Source organism: Leptonychotes weddellii, chromosome 7, assembly GCF_054177405.1.
Source record: "Leptonychotes weddellii isolate Sample4059 chromosome 7, ASM5417740v2, whole genome shotgun sequence".
NCBI lineage: Eukaryota > Metazoa > Chordata > Mammalia > Carnivora > Phocidae > Leptonychotes > Leptonychotes weddellii.
This window is the reverse complement of record NC_138375.1, coordinates 58,792,466-58,811,141: the sequence shown is the minus strand read 5'-3', so window position 1 is coordinate 58,811,141 and position 18,676 is coordinate 58,792,466. Positions and strand designations below refer to the sequence as shown.

At 51.0% G+C, this 18,676-nt stretch overlaps 2 protein-coding genes across 4 annotated transcripts in view; one reads left to right on the top strand and one right to left on the bottom strand.

Moving 5' to 3' along the window:
- THOC3 (THO complex subunit 3) overlaps positions 1 to 18,676 on the top strand; it is a 92,106-nt gene that overhangs the window by 55,465 nt on the left and 17,965 nt on the right. The window lies entirely within an intron of this gene.
- Positions 7,629 to 18,676, bottom strand: part of CPLX2 (complexin 2) — an 83,253-nt gene continuing 72,205 nt past the window's right edge. For all 3 annotated transcript variants that reach the window (XM_006732505.3, XM_081826350.1, XM_006732504.3), the window contains 3 exons: positions 12,922 to 13,041; positions 12,611 to 12,786; positions 7,629 to 11,846 (listed from right to left, as the gene is read on the bottom strand). In XM_006732505.3, the coding sequence (XP_006732568.1) occupies positions 11,649 to 11,846; positions 12,611 to 12,786; positions 12,922 to 12,952 (405 nt within the window). In that variant the 5' untranslated portion in view covers positions 12,953 to 13,041 and the 3' untranslated portion in view covers positions 7,629 to 11,648. The remainder of the gene's footprint in view (positions 11,847 to 12,610; positions 12,787 to 12,921; positions 13,042 to 18,676) is intronic.

Genomic DNA, 18,676 nt, shown 5'->3' with positions numbered 1-18,676 from the left:
ATTCTGTTCCACTGCTAACGTGCTGCTGTGTGACTTTGAGGCGAGTTACTTACTGACCTCTCTGGGCCTGACTGGGGAATGAGGGGGTGAAGTGGGATGCCCTCCAAGGGTCCTTACCACTCAGAGGCCTTTCCCATTTGTTTAGCCCATCTGTTTTCTTGTGCGTCTCGATACTAGTAGTAAAGATCCTTAAAAACCTGGTGGTTTTTCTGTAGGGGAAGTTGCACAGAGTAAAGCCAAGTTTGGGATCTGAGGCAGAGCCAGGGAGGTGGGTGAGAGCACATGAAGTGTTGGCTTCATGGGAGAATTGGGGGCCTGAGCAAATGGCCAGGGACTATCGAGATTTAGGGCTTGTCTCTCACCAGGGTCAAGCCTCACTCTGCTTGTGTCGGGCTTAGCGTGTGGCCACAGTTGGGGTGGTTGTGTGAGGTGGCTGTGGTGAAGACTCAGTCTGGGTCGAGGCTGGGAATCAGAAGCTGGTCAGCAGTAGACGGGGCAGATGCTGTCAGCTGGTGTATGGGGGACTGGCTGCATATGACTTCTCAATTATTCTCGTCTAACATATTATGTATTTCACATATTCTTTTGTTTCTTGTCTGCTTCCTTTGACTAGAATGTCAATTCCATGAGGACAACTGCTTTGTCCTCTGTGTTATCTCTAGTTCCTAGAACAGTGCCTGGCACATCGTAGGTGCTCAATAAACAATGGTCTGACTGATGCAGAGATATATGCATGCAGGTGAGGCCGATGGTGTGTGGATTGGATTACCAGTTCGCCAACCTTGCTTCCCATTCAAACCACCTTGGAGAGCTTGTAAGAATCCTGATGCCCAGGGTACAGCCCTTACCAATTGAGTCAGAATGTCTGGGGGCCCAAGCCAGGCACCGGTATTCCTAAAAAATCTCCAGATTGTCCTACTTGCTGCAAAGTTTGAGAGGCACTCCTTGTATTAGACCACGTGAAGCATGGGGTGCAGGAGGCATGCTGCCTCGTGAGGACACACACAGTGGTTCTGGGTGGTAGGATGGAGACTTTTTGTCCTAGATCTCTATCACATTCTCCGGACACCCGCCATGGAGGTGATTACTTTGCTCTCAAAATGGATTTTGGCCACAAGTCAAGAAGAGCTCTCGCTTCCCAGCTAAACGATGGCAAATCAATTTGAGGTCTCGGCTGGAGCTGCTGATTAGGGCTGGCATCCAGGGAGCCCTCTGGCTGTCAGAGCCACAGCAAGACTCAGCCAGGCCTTTGAGAGGACTTGGCAGGCAGGAGCTGGGGGCCAGCCTTGGGGTCCAAGAGCCCAGCCTTCTCTTGGGGGGCACAGGAAACCTAGATGGGGCTGCTGTCCAGTTTGGAAGCACAATCTCCATTTATTAGGGCAGCAATATTAATGTAATAGTATTAGTCATCATTTATTGAGAATTTGCTATGTGCCGGGTGCTTTAATGCATTTGTTGCAAAGCTGGGAAGTGCAAGTATTATTATCCCTTTGTATGGAGGCCCTGAGGGGTAAAATAATGTGCTCAAGATCAAATGGCTTCAACATAACAAGTCAGGCTTGTAGCCAGGTCTGTTTGGGAAAAACCCCAATGTTTTCCCATGATGCTCTGTTGTGTATTGGTGTATGTGTCTGGACTCTGAGTTCCCATGACGATATCAGATTTCAGGTTTACAAGGCAGCACCTAGCCCAGTGTTTGGCTGTGGGGAGTCCCCTGGGAAGAGTTTGGTGAAGGCAGAAAGGAATGAGGACATGTTTGCCGAGTGGATGGATGAATGAAGGAGTATTTGCTGACTAGGGGCTGAAGGTGAGCTGAGGTATGCATTGTGAGGCAGGCAGCCTCCAAGATGGTCCCCAGCCCCCAATGATCTTCCCTCCTGCTGTTCATGCCCTGTGTAGTATCCTCCCACATTGAATCAGAGCTGGTCTGTATGACCAACAGATTACTGCAAAAGTGATGTGACTTTTAGGGCTAGGTCATAAAAGACATTGCATCTTCCACTTTGTTCTCTTGGATTACTCACTCTGGGAGAAGACTAGCTACTGTATTGTGAGGACACTTAAGAAGCCCTTTGGGGAGGGAGACTTCTGCCAAACAGCTGGTACCAGTTTGCCAGCAATGTGACTGAGCCATCTTGGGGGTGGATCTTCCAGCCTCAGTTAAGCCTTCAGATGAGACCACAGCCCTGGCTGACATCTTAATTGCAACTTCATGAGAGACCCCAATCCAGAACTACCCAGTGAAGTCACTCAGAATTTTTGACTCTCAGAAACTGGGAGAGAAAAATAAATGTTTATTGTTCCGAGCCACTGAGTTTTGGGATAATTTGTTATGCAGCAACAGATAACTAATACACATTGCTAAGTCTCTTTTGAGATGATGAGAGCTTCTTAGAAGAGACAGTTGCTCCCTCCTGTCCCAGCTTCTCACTTGCGACCCCTGCCTCTCAGCTTGTTTTGTATGTATTATGTGAAAAGACATGAGATTTGTTTTTAAATCCAGGTTGCCAGTTTACTATTTGAATGACTTGGAGACTTTTTTAAAAAGACTTATTTTAGAGAGAGAGAGAGCAGGGGTGGGGCAGAGGGAGAGGGAGATTCTCTCGAATCTCAAGTGGACTCCCCACTGAGCATGGAGCCCAACAGGGGACTGGATCTTATGACCCTGAGATCATGACCTGAGCTGAAATCAAGAGTTGGACGCTCAATGGACCGAGCCACCCAGTCACCCTGGATGACTTGAGGATTTTTATTGAAATTAATTCTTCTCCTTATCCTTTCCAGTCCTTCTCTCTCCTTTCCTATTCTCCTCTTCTTATTTGTCTTCATCAGTCTTGCCATAGTAATAGTAGCATTTTGTAGCAATGGCTATCATTGTTTAAGTACCTGTTATGTGCCAGGCACTGTGCTAGGAGATCTACAGACATTATTTTACTTAGTTCCCTTAATGCTTCTGGTGATAATGGTGGGGGGGGGGGTTAGGTATTATTATAATCTTTTATTTTATTTTTATTTTAATTCCAGTATAGATAACATACAGTATATACTCATTTGTTTTAAATAGATAAGGAAACCAAGGTCCAGAGAGTCATACGTCCAAGACCAGACAGAAGGAATCAAGATTCCAAGCCAGATTCGTCTGAAAACCAAAGCCTATACTCATGTCCATTATATGCCTCTACTTCTGAGCCCCAGTGTTGTCTTATGTAAAATGGGCATAATCCTGACCTCACAGATTCCTGTCAGGATGAGCAGATGTGATACTTGTAGAGCAACAACCCTGTTATGGCATGGCACGTGGCTTAGTAAGTGGAGGCTTCCTTGCTCTTCTTCCCCTTTCTTCCCTCCCCCCTTATGTATTTTAAGATGGGCTACCTTTAACCTTCGTGTAGACAGGGTCCTGGTCATTGTCTGTCACTGTAAGAACAGCAGGGAGTTGATGAGACCAGTGGGCCTGCCCCACCCAGGATGGGGTGGATGCCAGCACTTGGAGTCCAAGGAGATGGGAGCACCAGCAGCTCTGGCCCTACCCACTGAGCCTTACCTTGTGCTAGCCCTGTGCCTGGGGCAGAGAAGTGCTTGCTCCAGCTCACACAGAGATGAAGGGCTGGAACCTGCATTCAAACCCAGGTCAGTGCCTGTGAAGAGGCCGTTGTGCAGAGATGGCTCCAGCTGGAGAATCCCAGCTGAGAAAACATTGTCTTGGGGTGGTGAGGGGTATCGAAACATCTCTTAGATCAGGCAAGAAGTCCCAATTAATTACAAGTGCTAAGGGAGTGGTCTGGAAGCAGAGTTTTGCAGTCAATTAAAGGGATGCTAGAGGAAGCTTCATTAACCCCTGCCTCCTGGCAACTTTTGGTTTAGGAGAAAGAAGGCCCATGTCCGACTGTAATGAGCTCTCCCACACTGTGGGGGAATGCAAGCAGAGAGTGCCCTCTACCAAAGATGGCACAAGAGGGACTCCTGGGTTGCGTAGCAGGATGGATTCTTGACTTTCTCTGCTTTGATCCTTGTGGTAAAGGAAGTAAATGGTCAAGACATTGCTCCATTTGGGGGCCAGCCCGTGCAAAGTACAGTTTATGCTTTTTCTGTCTTTCTCTGGCGTGGACACAGACTAGCTGCTAGACTGTCCCCAGGTGCCTCAAATCCAGAAGCTCCAAAGCAAACTCATTATCTTCCCCAAAACTGGTCTCCACCAGCTTTCTAGATCTTGGAGAATGGAGCCTCCCAAGATGGAGACACAGGCTTTGACCTCGACCCCTTCCTCCTCCATGCCTCACACATCCAATCCTCAAGTCCTGCCAAATTGTCATCCTGTGTAGCCCCCAGTTTGTCTGCTTTTCCCAGGCCCTTTGCCATTGCCTAAGGCCAGGCCTCACCATCTCCAACCTTGACATTGTACCAGCTCCTTCCTGGAGCCCAGTTCCTCCTTCTCATGGCCCTAATGATCTTCCTCAATCTGCACATCTGATCAAATCACACCTCTGCTTAAGACCCTTCAATGGCTCCCCCATGGCCTGCAGGGAGAGCCCAAGCTCCATCTCCTGGCACCCTGGTTGATGTTCTCAGGCTTTCAACTTTTCACCAAGAATGTAATAAGCTCCTGCAGACGTCCCCTGCTTCTCCCTCCCTGACACCCACCACCCATGTTGGACTACTTTTGTCTCCTCCATGCCTTTGCTCGTGCCAGCCCCTCTGCCTAGAGTACCCTCCTTTCCCACCAGGTTGATTTCTCATTTAAGACTCATTTTAAATGTTGCCTCCTCCAGGGAGCATTCCCCAAGCACCCCGATTTGCCTGTATCACTGCACATGTATGGCAGCTAACTGGACTATGTATCTGCCTGTTTCTTCCATTAGCAGGTAGATTCCTGGTGGAAGGGGCTGTGTGATTGGTGTTCTTGGTGCCTAGTACAGTGCCTAGCAAGTGGTGGGAGCTCAGTAAATGTTATTTAAGAGAGGGTTAGGACTCTGAGGAGAAGACCTTCAGGATTGAAAGTGAGAAGATGCTGGCATTTCCCGACTAGGGCACAGGGCCCTGGGGGGGGGGGTGCCACTGAGTGGAAAGGAGGGGCAAGGCAGACAGAGGAGAAGCATCTGAGTGTCTGGGACTGGATTATTTACTGAGGGAGGGACCTGGGTCTTGGGAAGACAGTTCCTGGCCTGCTGAAAGAACACACATGGACTTCCAGGGAAGCCCAAATCCCTCATGTTCCATTTCTCTCCAATCTCCAGCCTTGGAAGGCCCACGAGCCCAACTCCTGGCTCTGGGAATAGCCTCTGTCTTGCAGAAGCCTGAGGGGAGCCCACTGTTGGCCCTAATTCTGCTCCGACACACTTCCTCCACCACTTGGGACACTGTGGTAGATGAGGTTTTGTTCTGGCTCCTCTGCTCAACTCCTGCTTCTTTGTAGGGAAGGGGGGGAGTTGCCTCAGCCTCTGTGGGGGCAGACCCTAAGATGTCCCCCAGTGATCCCTGCCCTGCTGTTCACATCCATGTGTAACCCTCTCCCTGTAGGCGTGGGCAGGGCCTATGACTTCTAACCAATAGAATATGGCAAAAGTGATGGGATGTCACTTCCGCAATCAGGTTACATAACATTGAGGCTTCCGTCTTACCAGCTGGAGCTCTCTGTTGCCTTCGTGGCTTGCACACTTTGATGAAGAAAGCTGCCGTGTTGTGGGCTGCCCTAATGGAGGGTCCCACATGGTGAGAAACAAAGGACAGCCTCTGGCCAATAGACAGCCAGGGACTGAGACCCTCAATTCAACAGGAACTAAATCTTGGCAACAATCCCATGACCTTGGAAGTGGTCCTTACTGTCAGTTGAGACCCCAACGCTGGCCTGCACCTTGACTGCAGCTTGGCGAGAGACCCTGACGCAGAGGGGCCAGCTCAGCTGTGCATGGCCTCCCATGAGAAACTGTGAAATAATAAACATGTGTTGCTTTAAGCCACCAAGTTTGTGGTAATTTGTTATGCAGCAGTGGATAACTAATGCAGCCTCCCATTGCACACTGAACTCCCCTCACTCTAAGAGTCTAGGAGACTACCCTTAGTGCACTAGCCCAGAGTGATGGGCAGATCTGGGAGAAAGGCAGGATGGGTGATGTTAGGGAATAGGAGAGAGAGGGGTCAGGTTCTGCCTCCTCTTCCCCTACTATCCAGTAGGTGCAGAGAGCTAAAGGAAAAGTGACTCTGGCCACCAAGTAGAAGAGAGAGATTGATCACTTGGACCCTGAGTCAGCATTGGGGTTCCTGAGGACCCACTGCAGGCTAGACTCTGCAGTGGGTGCTGGGAGGTGTTGGGGCACCAGCCAGCATGGCACCTATAGAGGTCCCAAGTTAGAGGGAGACATTGCAGCGACATAAATTACAGTAGAATTTACATTCATTGAATGCTTGGCACGCAGTGCTAAGAGTGTGAGTGCGTGACCCCATTTACTCCTCACAACTGTGGAGGTCAGAACAATTATTATTCCATTTTACTTGCGAGCAAACACTCAGAGGGGTTAAGTGGCTTGTTCAAGATCACTCTGCTGGGTGATAGAACCCACCAGCAAACCCAGTGCTGTCTGAGCATGCAGCTGTGATGCTCCATGTTGTGAGCACAGCAACAAACTCTGCTATGGGCAGGGGGGTGGGGGCTGTGTCAGGGTGGGCTTCACACAGGAGGTGACATCTTAGCTGGATCTTGAGAAGTTCAAGAAGTATACCAGGGAGGGGGAGGGTACAATTCATTTCAGGCAGAGGGGAAGAATCTATAAACACGACACAGCATGGTATGTGTGAGGGTGGGGGGGCTTGGCTCAGAGTTGGGTGTGGGTCTGACCTGGCAGGTTGGGGTCATATCATACAGGGTCATATCGTACATTTTGATCATTTTGATGTTATCCTATAGGCAAGTGCTTTCCTACAGACCATTGAAGGGTGTTGGGCAAGGGAGTGACATGGTTAAGTTTGTGTTTTGATGAGTCTTCTGGGTGGAGTGGGGAGAGGATGGAGAGAGGGAAGATGTGGAAGCTGGGAGACCAGTGTGTGAGGAATGGGAGTTGCCTAGCCAAGTAGAGAAAAAATGAGGCCCAGCTTAAGGCAGGACAATGGTGGAGGCAGCCAAGGGTGAAAGGGGGGTTCTGGTTTTGTCTTGACTCAACAAGGCCTGGGAAGTATCTGTGTCCAGGAGCAATGCTGAGTGGCATCCTGTCCCACACATGGCTTGGCAGACATCAGGAACTCCCTCAGTGTTGGTGGGATGGCCAGTGGCAGACCTTGGCCCACCCATGGGAGTTGGCTCCCTGTTGGTATGCCACATCCCGAGGAGCTTTTGGAGAAGGATGGCCAGGGGTGTGGGGTACTGCAACCAGGCTGGGACACCAGCTCCAGGGGTTTCTTGCACAGCTGACTTCGAAGGGCAGGAGGGGAGTGGCCCTGAATCTCTGGGGCCAGCCCTGACTCTGGCCTCAGTTGATTTCTGGGGTCATTTCTAGTGTCCCGGCCAGCAGTGAGGGTAAAATGGAAGACTTTCTGGGGACTCTTGAGCATTGCAGCTCAGCTCCCTCTCACCTCAGCTGGTACCCCATGTCACCCTGGTGATGCCAACAGACAGAAGAGGACAGACAGACCAAGAGTTGGCTGTACAAGGTCTTTTCTTTGTTGTCATGGTTGGTTTGATACATCTTAGCATCTGCGTCATACAAAGGGGGGAGCGACAGCCATGGCTTTTGGTCAGGTTCAGGGGGCATGAGGGGGTGCCCCTCTCCTCCCCCCAGGCACTGACACATTTAAAGAAAGCAGAGCAACAAGGACACAGCACAGTTGTGGGAAAGGGATTCCCCCGCGAGAGCAGGATGGTCGTCCTCACCTGGGTCTCATTAGGACCCCCACCCCAGGGCCAGCACAAGCACCTCCCAATCTCTCCCCAGGGAAGAAGGGGGGGCAGCAGGAGCAGGGAGGGGAATAGGGGATATGTGGGGGGAGGCATGTCCTCAGGCCTGGGAGACATATGTCACCTGAGCCATCTGATCCCTAGCTGCCTGTCCAGTCAAGGGCCTGCAGGACCCTAGGATGGAGCAGCTCTGCCAGCCAGGTGCTGGGGGCTCTCATGGCTGGGGTTCTGCCCATTCTACTCTAGCCAGATCCTATAGGGCAGCTTCTTTGCCCACCAGCTGTCCCACCTGAGAGGAGCCTGGGCTGCTAAAATACATCTGTTCTCTCTCTCCCTGCTACTTCCCTCCCAATCTCTCTCCCTCTCTGTCTCTCTCTCTCTCACATACACACAAACCCCTACTTAAGAGGGTCTCTTGACTTCCTGCTTGCCTTTGGAGGAGACCCCACACAGTTTTGCCAGTAAGGACACCTTCCAGGAGCTGAGGCTGTCCATGTGTGCAAGTCCTGGCTCACTGCCAGCACCCAGCATGGGTGATCCAGAGAAGCCTTCTCCCTCTTCTCTGCTGGTGAGCTCCCAGGCATGCAAGTCTGGCCGTGGCCTTCCCTGGCAACCACGCATGCCCACATCAGGTGGTGCCCACTCCCTTGCATCTCATTGTTCTCACCATGTACAAATGATTGCTCCTTCTTATTTCCCTAGCTGGAGAGTGTCTCCCTGATACGTTGTAAGTGTGTGCTGAATTCTGGGACTGCTCCTTCCCCGTCCCAGCCTCCTAAGTGTATCACACGCACACTGCCCCATTTATGTGTGGCACACCCATCCCCCTCCCATCCAGTGGGCCACACACACCTCCCACCCCAGGTACCTCATGTGAACATCCCTTCCCTGCTAGAGCACACTGCACACATATTTTGTTGCCCCTCTCCCTCCACATGAGTGTGTTGCACACAGCATCTTCCCTGGGTCACAGGTTAGCTGCTTTCCACAGTCAGGTCTGTATCAGGAATGACAGTCATTATGTCCCCCTGGACCTGACAGTGATCACCTGGCAGCAGTGGGAGGCAGGTATGCCCCATGCTGAAATTCTCCCTTGCTCCCACCTCCAGGAATACCTCTAGTCCTGCTTCTCAGGAGTAGGCCTGAAGAGTCTGGAGGAGTCTAGGCCATGCACCAGACTAATCCAGCCAGCCTGGAGGGTACTCTCATATGGGGAAAACCCTGAGCCTGCTCTGGGGGTGCAGAGGGGCTGTGGAGACCACCAGGGACATCCTCTGAGGGCCCCGGGATATCTTGCATGGCTGGGTTCCTCTGCTCATCTGAAGCTTCCTGAGCCTTGGTCTCTCCTGCCCATCTGGCACTCTCTGTCCCTGGCACTACCTTTGAGATCTGTGGGCCCCTGTCAAGGGGGAGACCTTTTTGAACACTTGGGATCCACATCTGTGTCTGGGTGGGGCTCACACACAGGGTCTGGGGAGGCCTGGGGCCCCTGGACTGGGCCCTGCCTGTCTCTATCCCAGGACCCCAGGGCTTTAGAGAATGACCATCCTGCCCAGGAAAAGAGACACAGACAAGCAGACAATAGGGGTGCGAGGTGGCTCCCCATCACAGACACAGGCCCCCTGGGTGGGGGGCAGGACACAGGGGCATAGGGGAGGGGGCGGGGGCGGGGGAGAAGGGCAAATCCAGGGAGCTGGAGCTGCTGAAGCCCTGCTCCCTAGAGAAGGGACAGACCAGGGGATTTTTCTGGTTCCCTAAACATATGGATTGTTTTGTCTCGTCTTTAAAGTATTGCAGTCTAACTGATATGGCTTTAACTATTGGAAACGGGCAGAGAAGACACATGTCTCTCTCTGAAATAAAAGCATAAATCCACTAAAATGGAAAACCTGCAGAATGCAAACTGGGGTCAATGGGGCAGGAGCTTCGGGGGCAGGCAAGTCGCCTCTCCCTGGGCCCTGCTTTTGGGGTAGGCCCTGGTGGGGGCCCAACATGGCTTCTCGGGGCACTGCCAGGGTCAGTCACAGTGGGCTTCTGAGGACCTCAGGCAGGAACCCCCCAAGGGCGGGAGGACTCTAGGCCAAGGACAAGGTCTCCTGTTGGATGTGGTCACCCGGGACCAATGGTTTTGGGGCCGACGGGGGCATCTCACCCATGTTTGTTCTCCCCAAGCACACATCCTGCACACAGCTGCCTATTCAGAGCCATGCACATGCGCACAACAGTCTCAGCACCTCTGACAGTCCCTCACACACACACTTCCACCACATCTAACACAGCCTTCTCTCCAGACACACATGCCATTTTGAAAACACAAGCTGCATGTGCAAACTCCACCACACGTACAAGATGGCTAGAAAACAGATATGACACAATCTCAATTCATACGCACCCCCTCAAACAAGCACACATACACAAGGCTGCCTACCATACCTGATCTCTATCTAACACAGGGGTGTGATTAACATACACACACAATCTCAAGACATACTTACACTCTAACGACACACCTATAGGTACAGTCTTTGGACACACAATTGCTGCTGCAGTCCTTGCCACACACACTCTTGCGTGCATAGACACACACTTTCCTCTCTCATTTGCTCCATGGCCCCCCAGTTCTACACAACTGACTGAGCAGGAGGCCTTGACAGTTTGGGGTTGGGGGGGGAGCAAATGTCATTTTCACACATCCCAGAGGAGAGTTTGTTCTTGGCCAATGAGATGAATGGACGGATGCCTTCTGTCAAGTGGGAACTGGCTTCTTCCCAAAGCCTTGGGGCTTTGGCCAGGAAGGGTCCTCCTGGGGACCATGGGGTCCTGGAAGCACATGGACATGATGGGGTAGGAAAGAGGGGTGGATAGAATGGGGGCAGCTTGGCTGTACCAATGGTGGTCCCATGCACAGGCCATCACTGCCCAATGGCTCCAAGTGTTTTCTGGGGAGGCCTGGGGAGCCCCTTGGCTGGGCAAACTGGGCCCAGCCTGGCAGTGGGGCCCCAGGACCCAAGTGGAGGAGGGGGAAATAAGGGGCTGCTCTACCCTGGGGCCTCTCCACAGATTAAAGTCCAAAGTGGATCCATTCGGAGGGACTGGCTTGGCAGGGCCTATGCCTCTTCAGGTGGGGGTTGGGAGAGGAGTGCTCCTGGGCTGGCTGCCATCTCAGGGCGAGGGAAGGAGAGCCCCAGCCTCCTGCCCAGACTTAGGCCTGACCAGAATACAGCGGGGGCCTCTCAGGCGGGGCCCTCACAGGGCAGGCTTACCCTGACTCCCTTCCTCAGAGCCAGGCCACTCAATGCCCCTGCCCTGACCTGGAGGCCCACTGTGGGTCAGGGGCCAAAGGTCGACATGCTGGGCAGGGCTGGAATGTGTCATTACTTTGGCTGGCTGGGGACAATGGTCCTCCTGGCAGTGGGGTGCATGAAGGAATGTATGGGGGTTACCACACTAGCATAGAACTTAGGCTTCTGGAGGGGGCCCTCAGTGCCTCTGGCACTGGGTTCAATGCCCCCTTCTGGGGGGAAGCTGCCTTCCCTTTTTCAAGCAACTTGAAGTGAGGTGGGGGCTGGATACCCTGGGAAGAAGGGGGTGTGAGGGAGTGCTGAGAGGGAGGAGTCCCTGGCCAGGGAAAGGGGGGTAGAGGTCAACTGAGGTTTTCCCCTTCAGAACTGAGACTTAACTGAATAAAAGGAAAAGAACCAAAAAAATAAAATAAAATAAAATAAAAGGAACAAGTGGAGTGGGAACAGGGCAGGAGGGCCGGTTACTTCTTGAACATGTCCTGCAGTGGCCCCGGGAGGTATTTGAGCACCGTGTCCAGGATGCTCTCCTCCTCTTCCTCCTCCTCGTCCCCGCAGCCTGCAGGGATGGCCTTCTTGGGCCGGGTCAGGCTCCCCTCGCACGGCTGCTCCAGGGCTGCCTTCTCCTCTGCCTCCTTCTCTTCCTTCTTCTTCAGCCCGTACTGGGGAGGAGGAGAGCAGAAATGAGCACGAATGGGGCAAGGAGAGAGCTGGGTGGGTCTCAAGGTCATGCAGGCTCAGCTGGGGCACTCATGGAAACTCCCCAAGCCTCAGTCCTCTCATCTATAAAATAGGGATAAGGATGCCTTCCTTATGGGATTGTGCCTGTCCTTAACAGGTGCCCCATAAGAGTCTGTGCATGGGGTTTCTTTTAAAATTAATACCTGCCCGTAATAACTTCTCTGCTCTTCTGAAATCCCCCAAGATTTGACATCTGAAAGTCCTCCCCTATGTTTGGATGACAAAACTTGATTTGAGTTAATGGGAGGCTACTTAATAGCCTTGATTTTTTGCAGTGGTGAGACTAGACATGTACTGAACTGTTTGGCCTAGGGTGGCAGCTTCAGACCCATTGAGAGTGACATGTAACCATAACAGGTGCTCAGGGCACTACGGTACTTGCCTAAAATTCCCAAATTCTGGATTGCAAACATTTGGTCTCCACTGTCTTAGGTACAAGATTGTGGACCATAGCAGCAAACCTTAGGGAGCACTTCTCATGTGCATTATCTTATTTAATCCCCATAACGCTCTTTTGAGGGAGCTGTTCCAGTGACACTCGCTGTACCCTATGAGGAGAGTGGTGCTCAGAGAGAGCTAGGTCTAAAGCGAGAGGAGGGATTCAGGGGAGCCCGAGGCCGGGTTTTGGGGGGTACCGGCTTGACCTCGGTGCCTTCTACTCTCTGGGCAGTCGGGAGGTGCTGACCTTGTCTCGGATCTGCTGCCGGACCTTCTCGCGCTCAGCCTCCATGCGCGCATGCTTGGCCTTACGCTCCTCCTCCTGCTGCCGCAGAGCCTCCTGTCGCTCCTCCTCCTTCTTCTGCGCGTCTGGGTCCTTCTCCTCCTCTCCCCCCAGCATCTTCCCCATATCCTTGGTGGCCCCTACAGTGGATGGGTTGGGGAGGGGGGGTCAGGGGGGTCAGGGCTAGGGATACAGGGGCCTGGTGCTCTGCGGACCCCTCCCACCTGGGTTGGGACCCAGGTTGGGGAGTGAGGGGTGCTGGGCTCGGGCCTCACCTCCAAGGGCCTGCTTCATGACGAAGTCCATGATGCCAGCTCCAGTTAGCGTGCCCTAGCCCGCAGCCAAGTTTGCATGCAGGGCTCCTGGCAAGGCCTGGCTCAGAGAGATGTGTCAACCTGCAAAATGGAGTCGGGGATCAGACGCGAGAGGCTTCTGCACAGATAGATGGCAGCCTCGCCCTGGTTCAGGCCCCAGGCTCCGTCAGCTAAAGTCAAGACCCAATGCCCTGGCGCCCATGGAGAGGAGGTGGAAAGGGGTAATTTCCTCAGGGCTTGTTGTAGGCCAGGCACAAATGTGTGGTCATATATCTCCAGATTCCGATTGTAAAACCTTCATCTTGACCATATTGCTTTAATTTGGTTGAAGCCAAGAGTGCTAGAAAGAACTCAGGCATGCTAGAAAGAACCTGGAATTTGGAGTCAGGCAGACAGACCTGGGTTCTCATGCCTCCCTCATTCCTTATTTGCCATGTGACATTCGGCCCATTACTGAACCCCCTTGTGCCCCAGTTTCCTCGACTATATGAAAGAGTGGCAGTGCCTCTTTTCCCAAGGCTACTGTGGACACTGGGCACAATTTCAGCCTGGGCCCCACTCGGTCAACCCCGAGATGGGATGAGCACACTTAGGGCCCCAGCCAATCAGAGGCCCATTAAAAAAAAAACAGTCAGCTTGGATGAACATATCCAGACTTCTGAAATTAGACAAATGTAGAAATAAGTTATTTTTATTGCAACAAACATGTAAGTTTTTGTGTTTTATAGCTTCATATTGGTTTTTATTTTGAATTGCACATGGAGGGGGGGTTTGGAGACATGATAATCTTCTTGGGGCTTAGGGCCTTTAAAGCACCAAGCATGGGCCTTGTAAGCACTCAGCTTATGTTAGTCCTCCCCTTCTCTCTCAATTACCTTCAGTTTTTATTATATTTTTTTATTGTTTTTTTTTTGGCCTCAGAAGGTTTTCTCCAAATCAAATCTGTTTTTTTTTTTAAGATTTTATTTATTTGCGAGAGAGAGAATGAGAGAGGGAGCGTGAGAGGGAAGAGGGTCAGAGGGAGAAGCAGACTCCCTGCTGAGCAGGGAGCCCGATGTGGGACTTGATCCCGGGACTCCAGGATCATGACCTGAGCCGAAGGCAGTCGCTTAACCAACTGAGCCACCCAGGCGCCCTCTCCAAATAAAATCTTAATGGGAATCTCAATATGCAAAATACATAGAAGTGGAAGTATTCCAGTGTTAGTGGGGAGGGGTAGAGAGCTTGGAGCTTCCATCCACTGTTGACCTCCTTCTACCTTGTTCCCCCCACATCCCCGAGAATTTGAACCCTGATATAACTCTTAGATTTCCTTTCTGCTTTCACCATTCAGTTTCACTGGTTTTTCTCATAGACAAATCCATTACAAATCCCCTTTTGGGTGTGGATGGGAACATGCATGAGCTATCCAAAGTGTGATGTAGTCACCTGGGGCCAGGCCTCCCCCCACCCCCCCACCGGGCCCGTCAGTGCATGCAGCCTTGGGGTTTTTATGATTTGCTAGGAGGAAAAAGGGAAATGGCGGCAGAGAAGCAGGCTGGATATCACAACCAGGTTGAGTTCAAGGTCACTGGCTTTTGGTTGATGATGGATTTTCCTCATTTCTTTCAAAATGAGAAAACATATCAGCAGACTGAGATCTTTCTATCAAATGGGGCCCAAGAGTTTATTTGAGGACTTCTATGTGATCATACCACCTGACAGGTTGTTTGGAGGAGGGCAAATCATAATGGAGTAGAAAAACATCGCCAGGGGCTTTAGCATCAGACACACCTGGTTAGAAGTCCAGGCTCCAATACTCCCTGCCTGTGGCCCCTGGGAAAGCAGTGTGCTCCTTGCCAGTGAGAGGAGTATTAAGCCTACCCTTGTACTGATGCTCGAAGAAGAGGAGGTACTGGTCAAGTGCCTGGTGTGTAGCAGCTGCTAGTTAATGTTGGCCATTGCTGACTGCGTATTTGTAAGGACATGCAAAAAAGGAGCAGGATTTCCAGGAAATGCAAGAGAACCCACCCTGACCCAGAATTCTGAGTTTGAAGGCAGCTCAGCTCAGTCAATTAAGATGTTTTCACTTGACTCAAAAACATTGCGAAGAGACTACATTTCTAAGAACAGGAAATGAACAATTTAATGATCAAATGATTTCAGGAACTATTGGGTTCCTCCTCTGTGTTTCCATGCAGCTCAAGGAATTGGCAGGTGGTGCTGGAGGATGCAGGACTCTAATTTGAGATGTCTCAAATTGGTCCACAGGGCACCTGGGCTTTAGGTCCAGCATCATCCCTAACTTGCTGCTCTGGCAAGTCTCTCTCCTGGACCAGATGATCTTCTGGGTCCTCTTCCCAGCGGTTCTGTTGGAGCAGTTCTGCAGCATTTGAACTGCTGGCCACCCCCTTGCATCCTCAAATCCTTCTCCTGTCTTGGTTCTGTGACTCAGTTCTTTCCTCTCCCCCATCTCCTACCGTACTCTCTCCTCTCCTACTGCTCCCCCCCCCCCAGTTTTGCTGCCTCCTCTTGTTCCTTTCCTTTCTTCAGTAAGTGTGTTCCCTAGGACTCTGACTTTAGCCTGTGCCTCTTTTTCCTCTCTAATGTTTCCCTGGGGGAACTCATCCTTTCTTGGGCTTTAATGATACCTAGACATCTTCTGTGGGCTCTCAGACCCCTATATTCATTTACCCAACAAGTTTCAATTGAGCACCTACTATGTACCAGGCAATATGTTAGGCACTGGGGTATAACAGTGAACAAGACAGACAAAATCCTGCCCTCATGCAGATTATATTCTGGAGTGTGTGTGGTGTGAGTGAGTGTGTGTGTGTGTGTGTGTAGGGAAATAGGCAATAAATGAGTCAAGAAATATGCTTGCCTTCCTCTTGAACACCTCCCTCTGGGTATCCCATGGCACCATTCAAAATCAACATGCCATCTCTCTATCACCACACCATCTCCTTCTCTGGACTCTTCTGCTTCTAAGCATTCATTCAGCAAACACTGATTAGTACCCCTCCACACCCCCCAATCTGCAAAGTACATCTACTCAGTTGAGGGCTGAGTCTTCTGGATACTTATATCCTTGTCGCTGTAGGTGCCCCCCTTGTTGAAGCCTGCTGGGATTATTTAGCGGCTTCTTGGGTCCACCCCAGAGTCTTACTACCCACTCCCAGTGTGGCTCTCTCAGCTCTCCAGTAATTTCTTGTTCATCCTGTTGAGGCTTCCCTAACCAATTTCTCAAGGCCCAGTGTCATCCTACCCTATCCCCTTCAACAGGTGACTTTCCTCCCAGTTCATGTGGTGCACTGGAAGGCTTGTGGGCTCTGAGTCAGGCATACCTAACTCTGATCCTGAATCTGCTACTTTTTAGCTCTGTGATGGTGAGTAATTGACTTAACCTCTCTCCCTTATACAGTGAGGATTACAATACCACTTTGAAAGGTTAGAAATACTGTATGCAATGTGTTTGGCACATGGGGGGGCTCAGTAAATGATGACTATTATCATTATCAAAATGATTGATGCCAGCTGGTATGAGCTCCTGCAACTTTCCTTCCTAGCGTCTGAAGACGAGGTCCCCCTCCTTCCTCCTGAAGTTAATCTATCTGCCTGTGCTGCAGATCTTCTCTCCTTACACCTCCTCCTAGAGCCTTTCATGCTCCCTCTTCCTCACATCCTCAGTCTCTTCTCTATAGGTCTCTTTATCCCCTTTCTTCTCTAGCTCCTGCTCTGAACCACCTTTCCCTTCATCTCTGCCCTCTACCTTTGTGATGAAGGGGTCTCCAGTTGGTGTCTCCACTCCTTCACCGCTGGGTCAGCCCTGCGGCTCTGTGAGGCAGAGATCTGCTGCCTCTGCACTGCCACCAAAATTGCCCTCATCAGAGTCACCAGAGGCCTCCCAGATGCCAGACCCCGGAGTGTTTTCACAGCTCTCCAGCTCTCCCATCCTTCTGTAGCCTCAGATGTTGGTGATGGCCCTATTCTCTTCCCATCCCTCTATTTTTCATCCCTCTTCCTGGATTTCCTGAATCCTGTGAGAGAGTACTCCTGTGGTCTTCAGATTCCTTCTCAGACAAATCTTCTGTCTCTCCTTTGCTGACTTCTTTCCTTTAAAATGTAGATGTTCCCCAAGCAATCTCTCTCCCTCTTGCCCCTCCTGCTGTCGCTCCTTCCCCCACTGCCTCGCTTGGGAATATCACCTAACCCTATTGATTTATGCCCTTTTTTATTCACAGACACCCCCCCCCAACTTGCACATTTAACTCTCTGCTGAATATTGTCACATGGATAATCTCAGATTCAATCTGCCCAACGATCAATCTCACCCTTGTTTCCCTCACCCAACCGTCTTTTCTTCTAGTGTGCCTTGTTCCAGTCGCCTCAGCTGAAAACTCTGGAGTCAGTGATTTCTTTATTCACTCACTCACTCACTCACTCACTCACACTACCAATATTCTTTGAGCATCTACTCTGTCAGGTACTGTTCTGGATGCTGGGCTGTGGCAGGGAACAAGGGAGTCACATTTGCTCTCACAGCATTCAATTAGCTGGGAAGATAGACATTGGACAAAAGACCACACAAGGAATTGGTGAGTTAAAACTGAGATGGGGTGCTGAGAGAGAAGTCCGGAGGCTGTAGCTTCATGGTGCATCCTGCATCCACACCCTCTTCTCCTATGGCTGGCTGCTAATGTCCTGGTTCAGGGCCTCGAGGTTCTGGATTTGTGCATAACCTCTACCTCTGTCCCTCCCTCAGCTCTCATCCATCCTCCACGTGGCTGTCCAATTAATCTGCCTAACGGGCAGATCTGCTCATCACACACACCCTGAAATGGCTCCCCATGGCCTTGTTAAACTGACCACAGTCCTTGTGCTGACCTTCAAGTCCTGCACAGTCTAGCACCTGCCTGCCTTGCCATTCCTTCCCCATTCCTCGCATGTGGCTCTGCTTCAGCTATCCCCCAACACATATTCTATTCGAAAACCACTGGGCATTTGTTCATGCTGTTTTTACAGGCTGAGAGCCTCTTCACCTCCTCTCTGCCAGTTCAGATCCTAGCTTCACTACTTACCAAGTGACCTTGACCAAGTGGTTTAATCTTTTCTCATCTGTAAAATGGAGACAATAATACCTATGTCCAAGGCATGAGGTGAGCATTAAATGAGATAATACAAATAAAGTGCTCAGCCTAGTGTTTGGCACGTAGTAGGTGCTCAGTACATATTAGCTGTCGTCATCATCACTGTCAGCAGCAGCAGCAATATTGATTTTCAAAGCTCCCTCTCAAACATCACTCCCTCTATGAAATATCCCGGATCTCCTGGGTGAGATGTGATGGTGTCTTCCTCTTCTGAGACCCATGGTACTTTCTAGGGCACCCTTGCCTGCCTCCAGCTCTGGTGCTCTGTCCAGCTATGTGTCTTTCCCTTCCTGATCACTCTGAGCTCCTTTCAGGGAAGGGCCTATATCTTGTTCATTTCCCTTATCCCAGAGCCTATAATATCTCCTGGTTCATGGTAGAGCCTCATGACATATTTGTTGGGTTGGAATTTAATGTGTATCAGCAAGTATGTGAGTATACGCATTCAGAGTATGATCCTGCGTGTCTAACTCTGAACTTAGGCATCGTGTGAGTCTGCGTGAGCGTGTGTGCAGGCGTGTGTGTAGATATTTTGCCATATGCCTGTAGGAGTGCTGAGGTCGGGCAGGTTGCATGCAGTTGAGAAT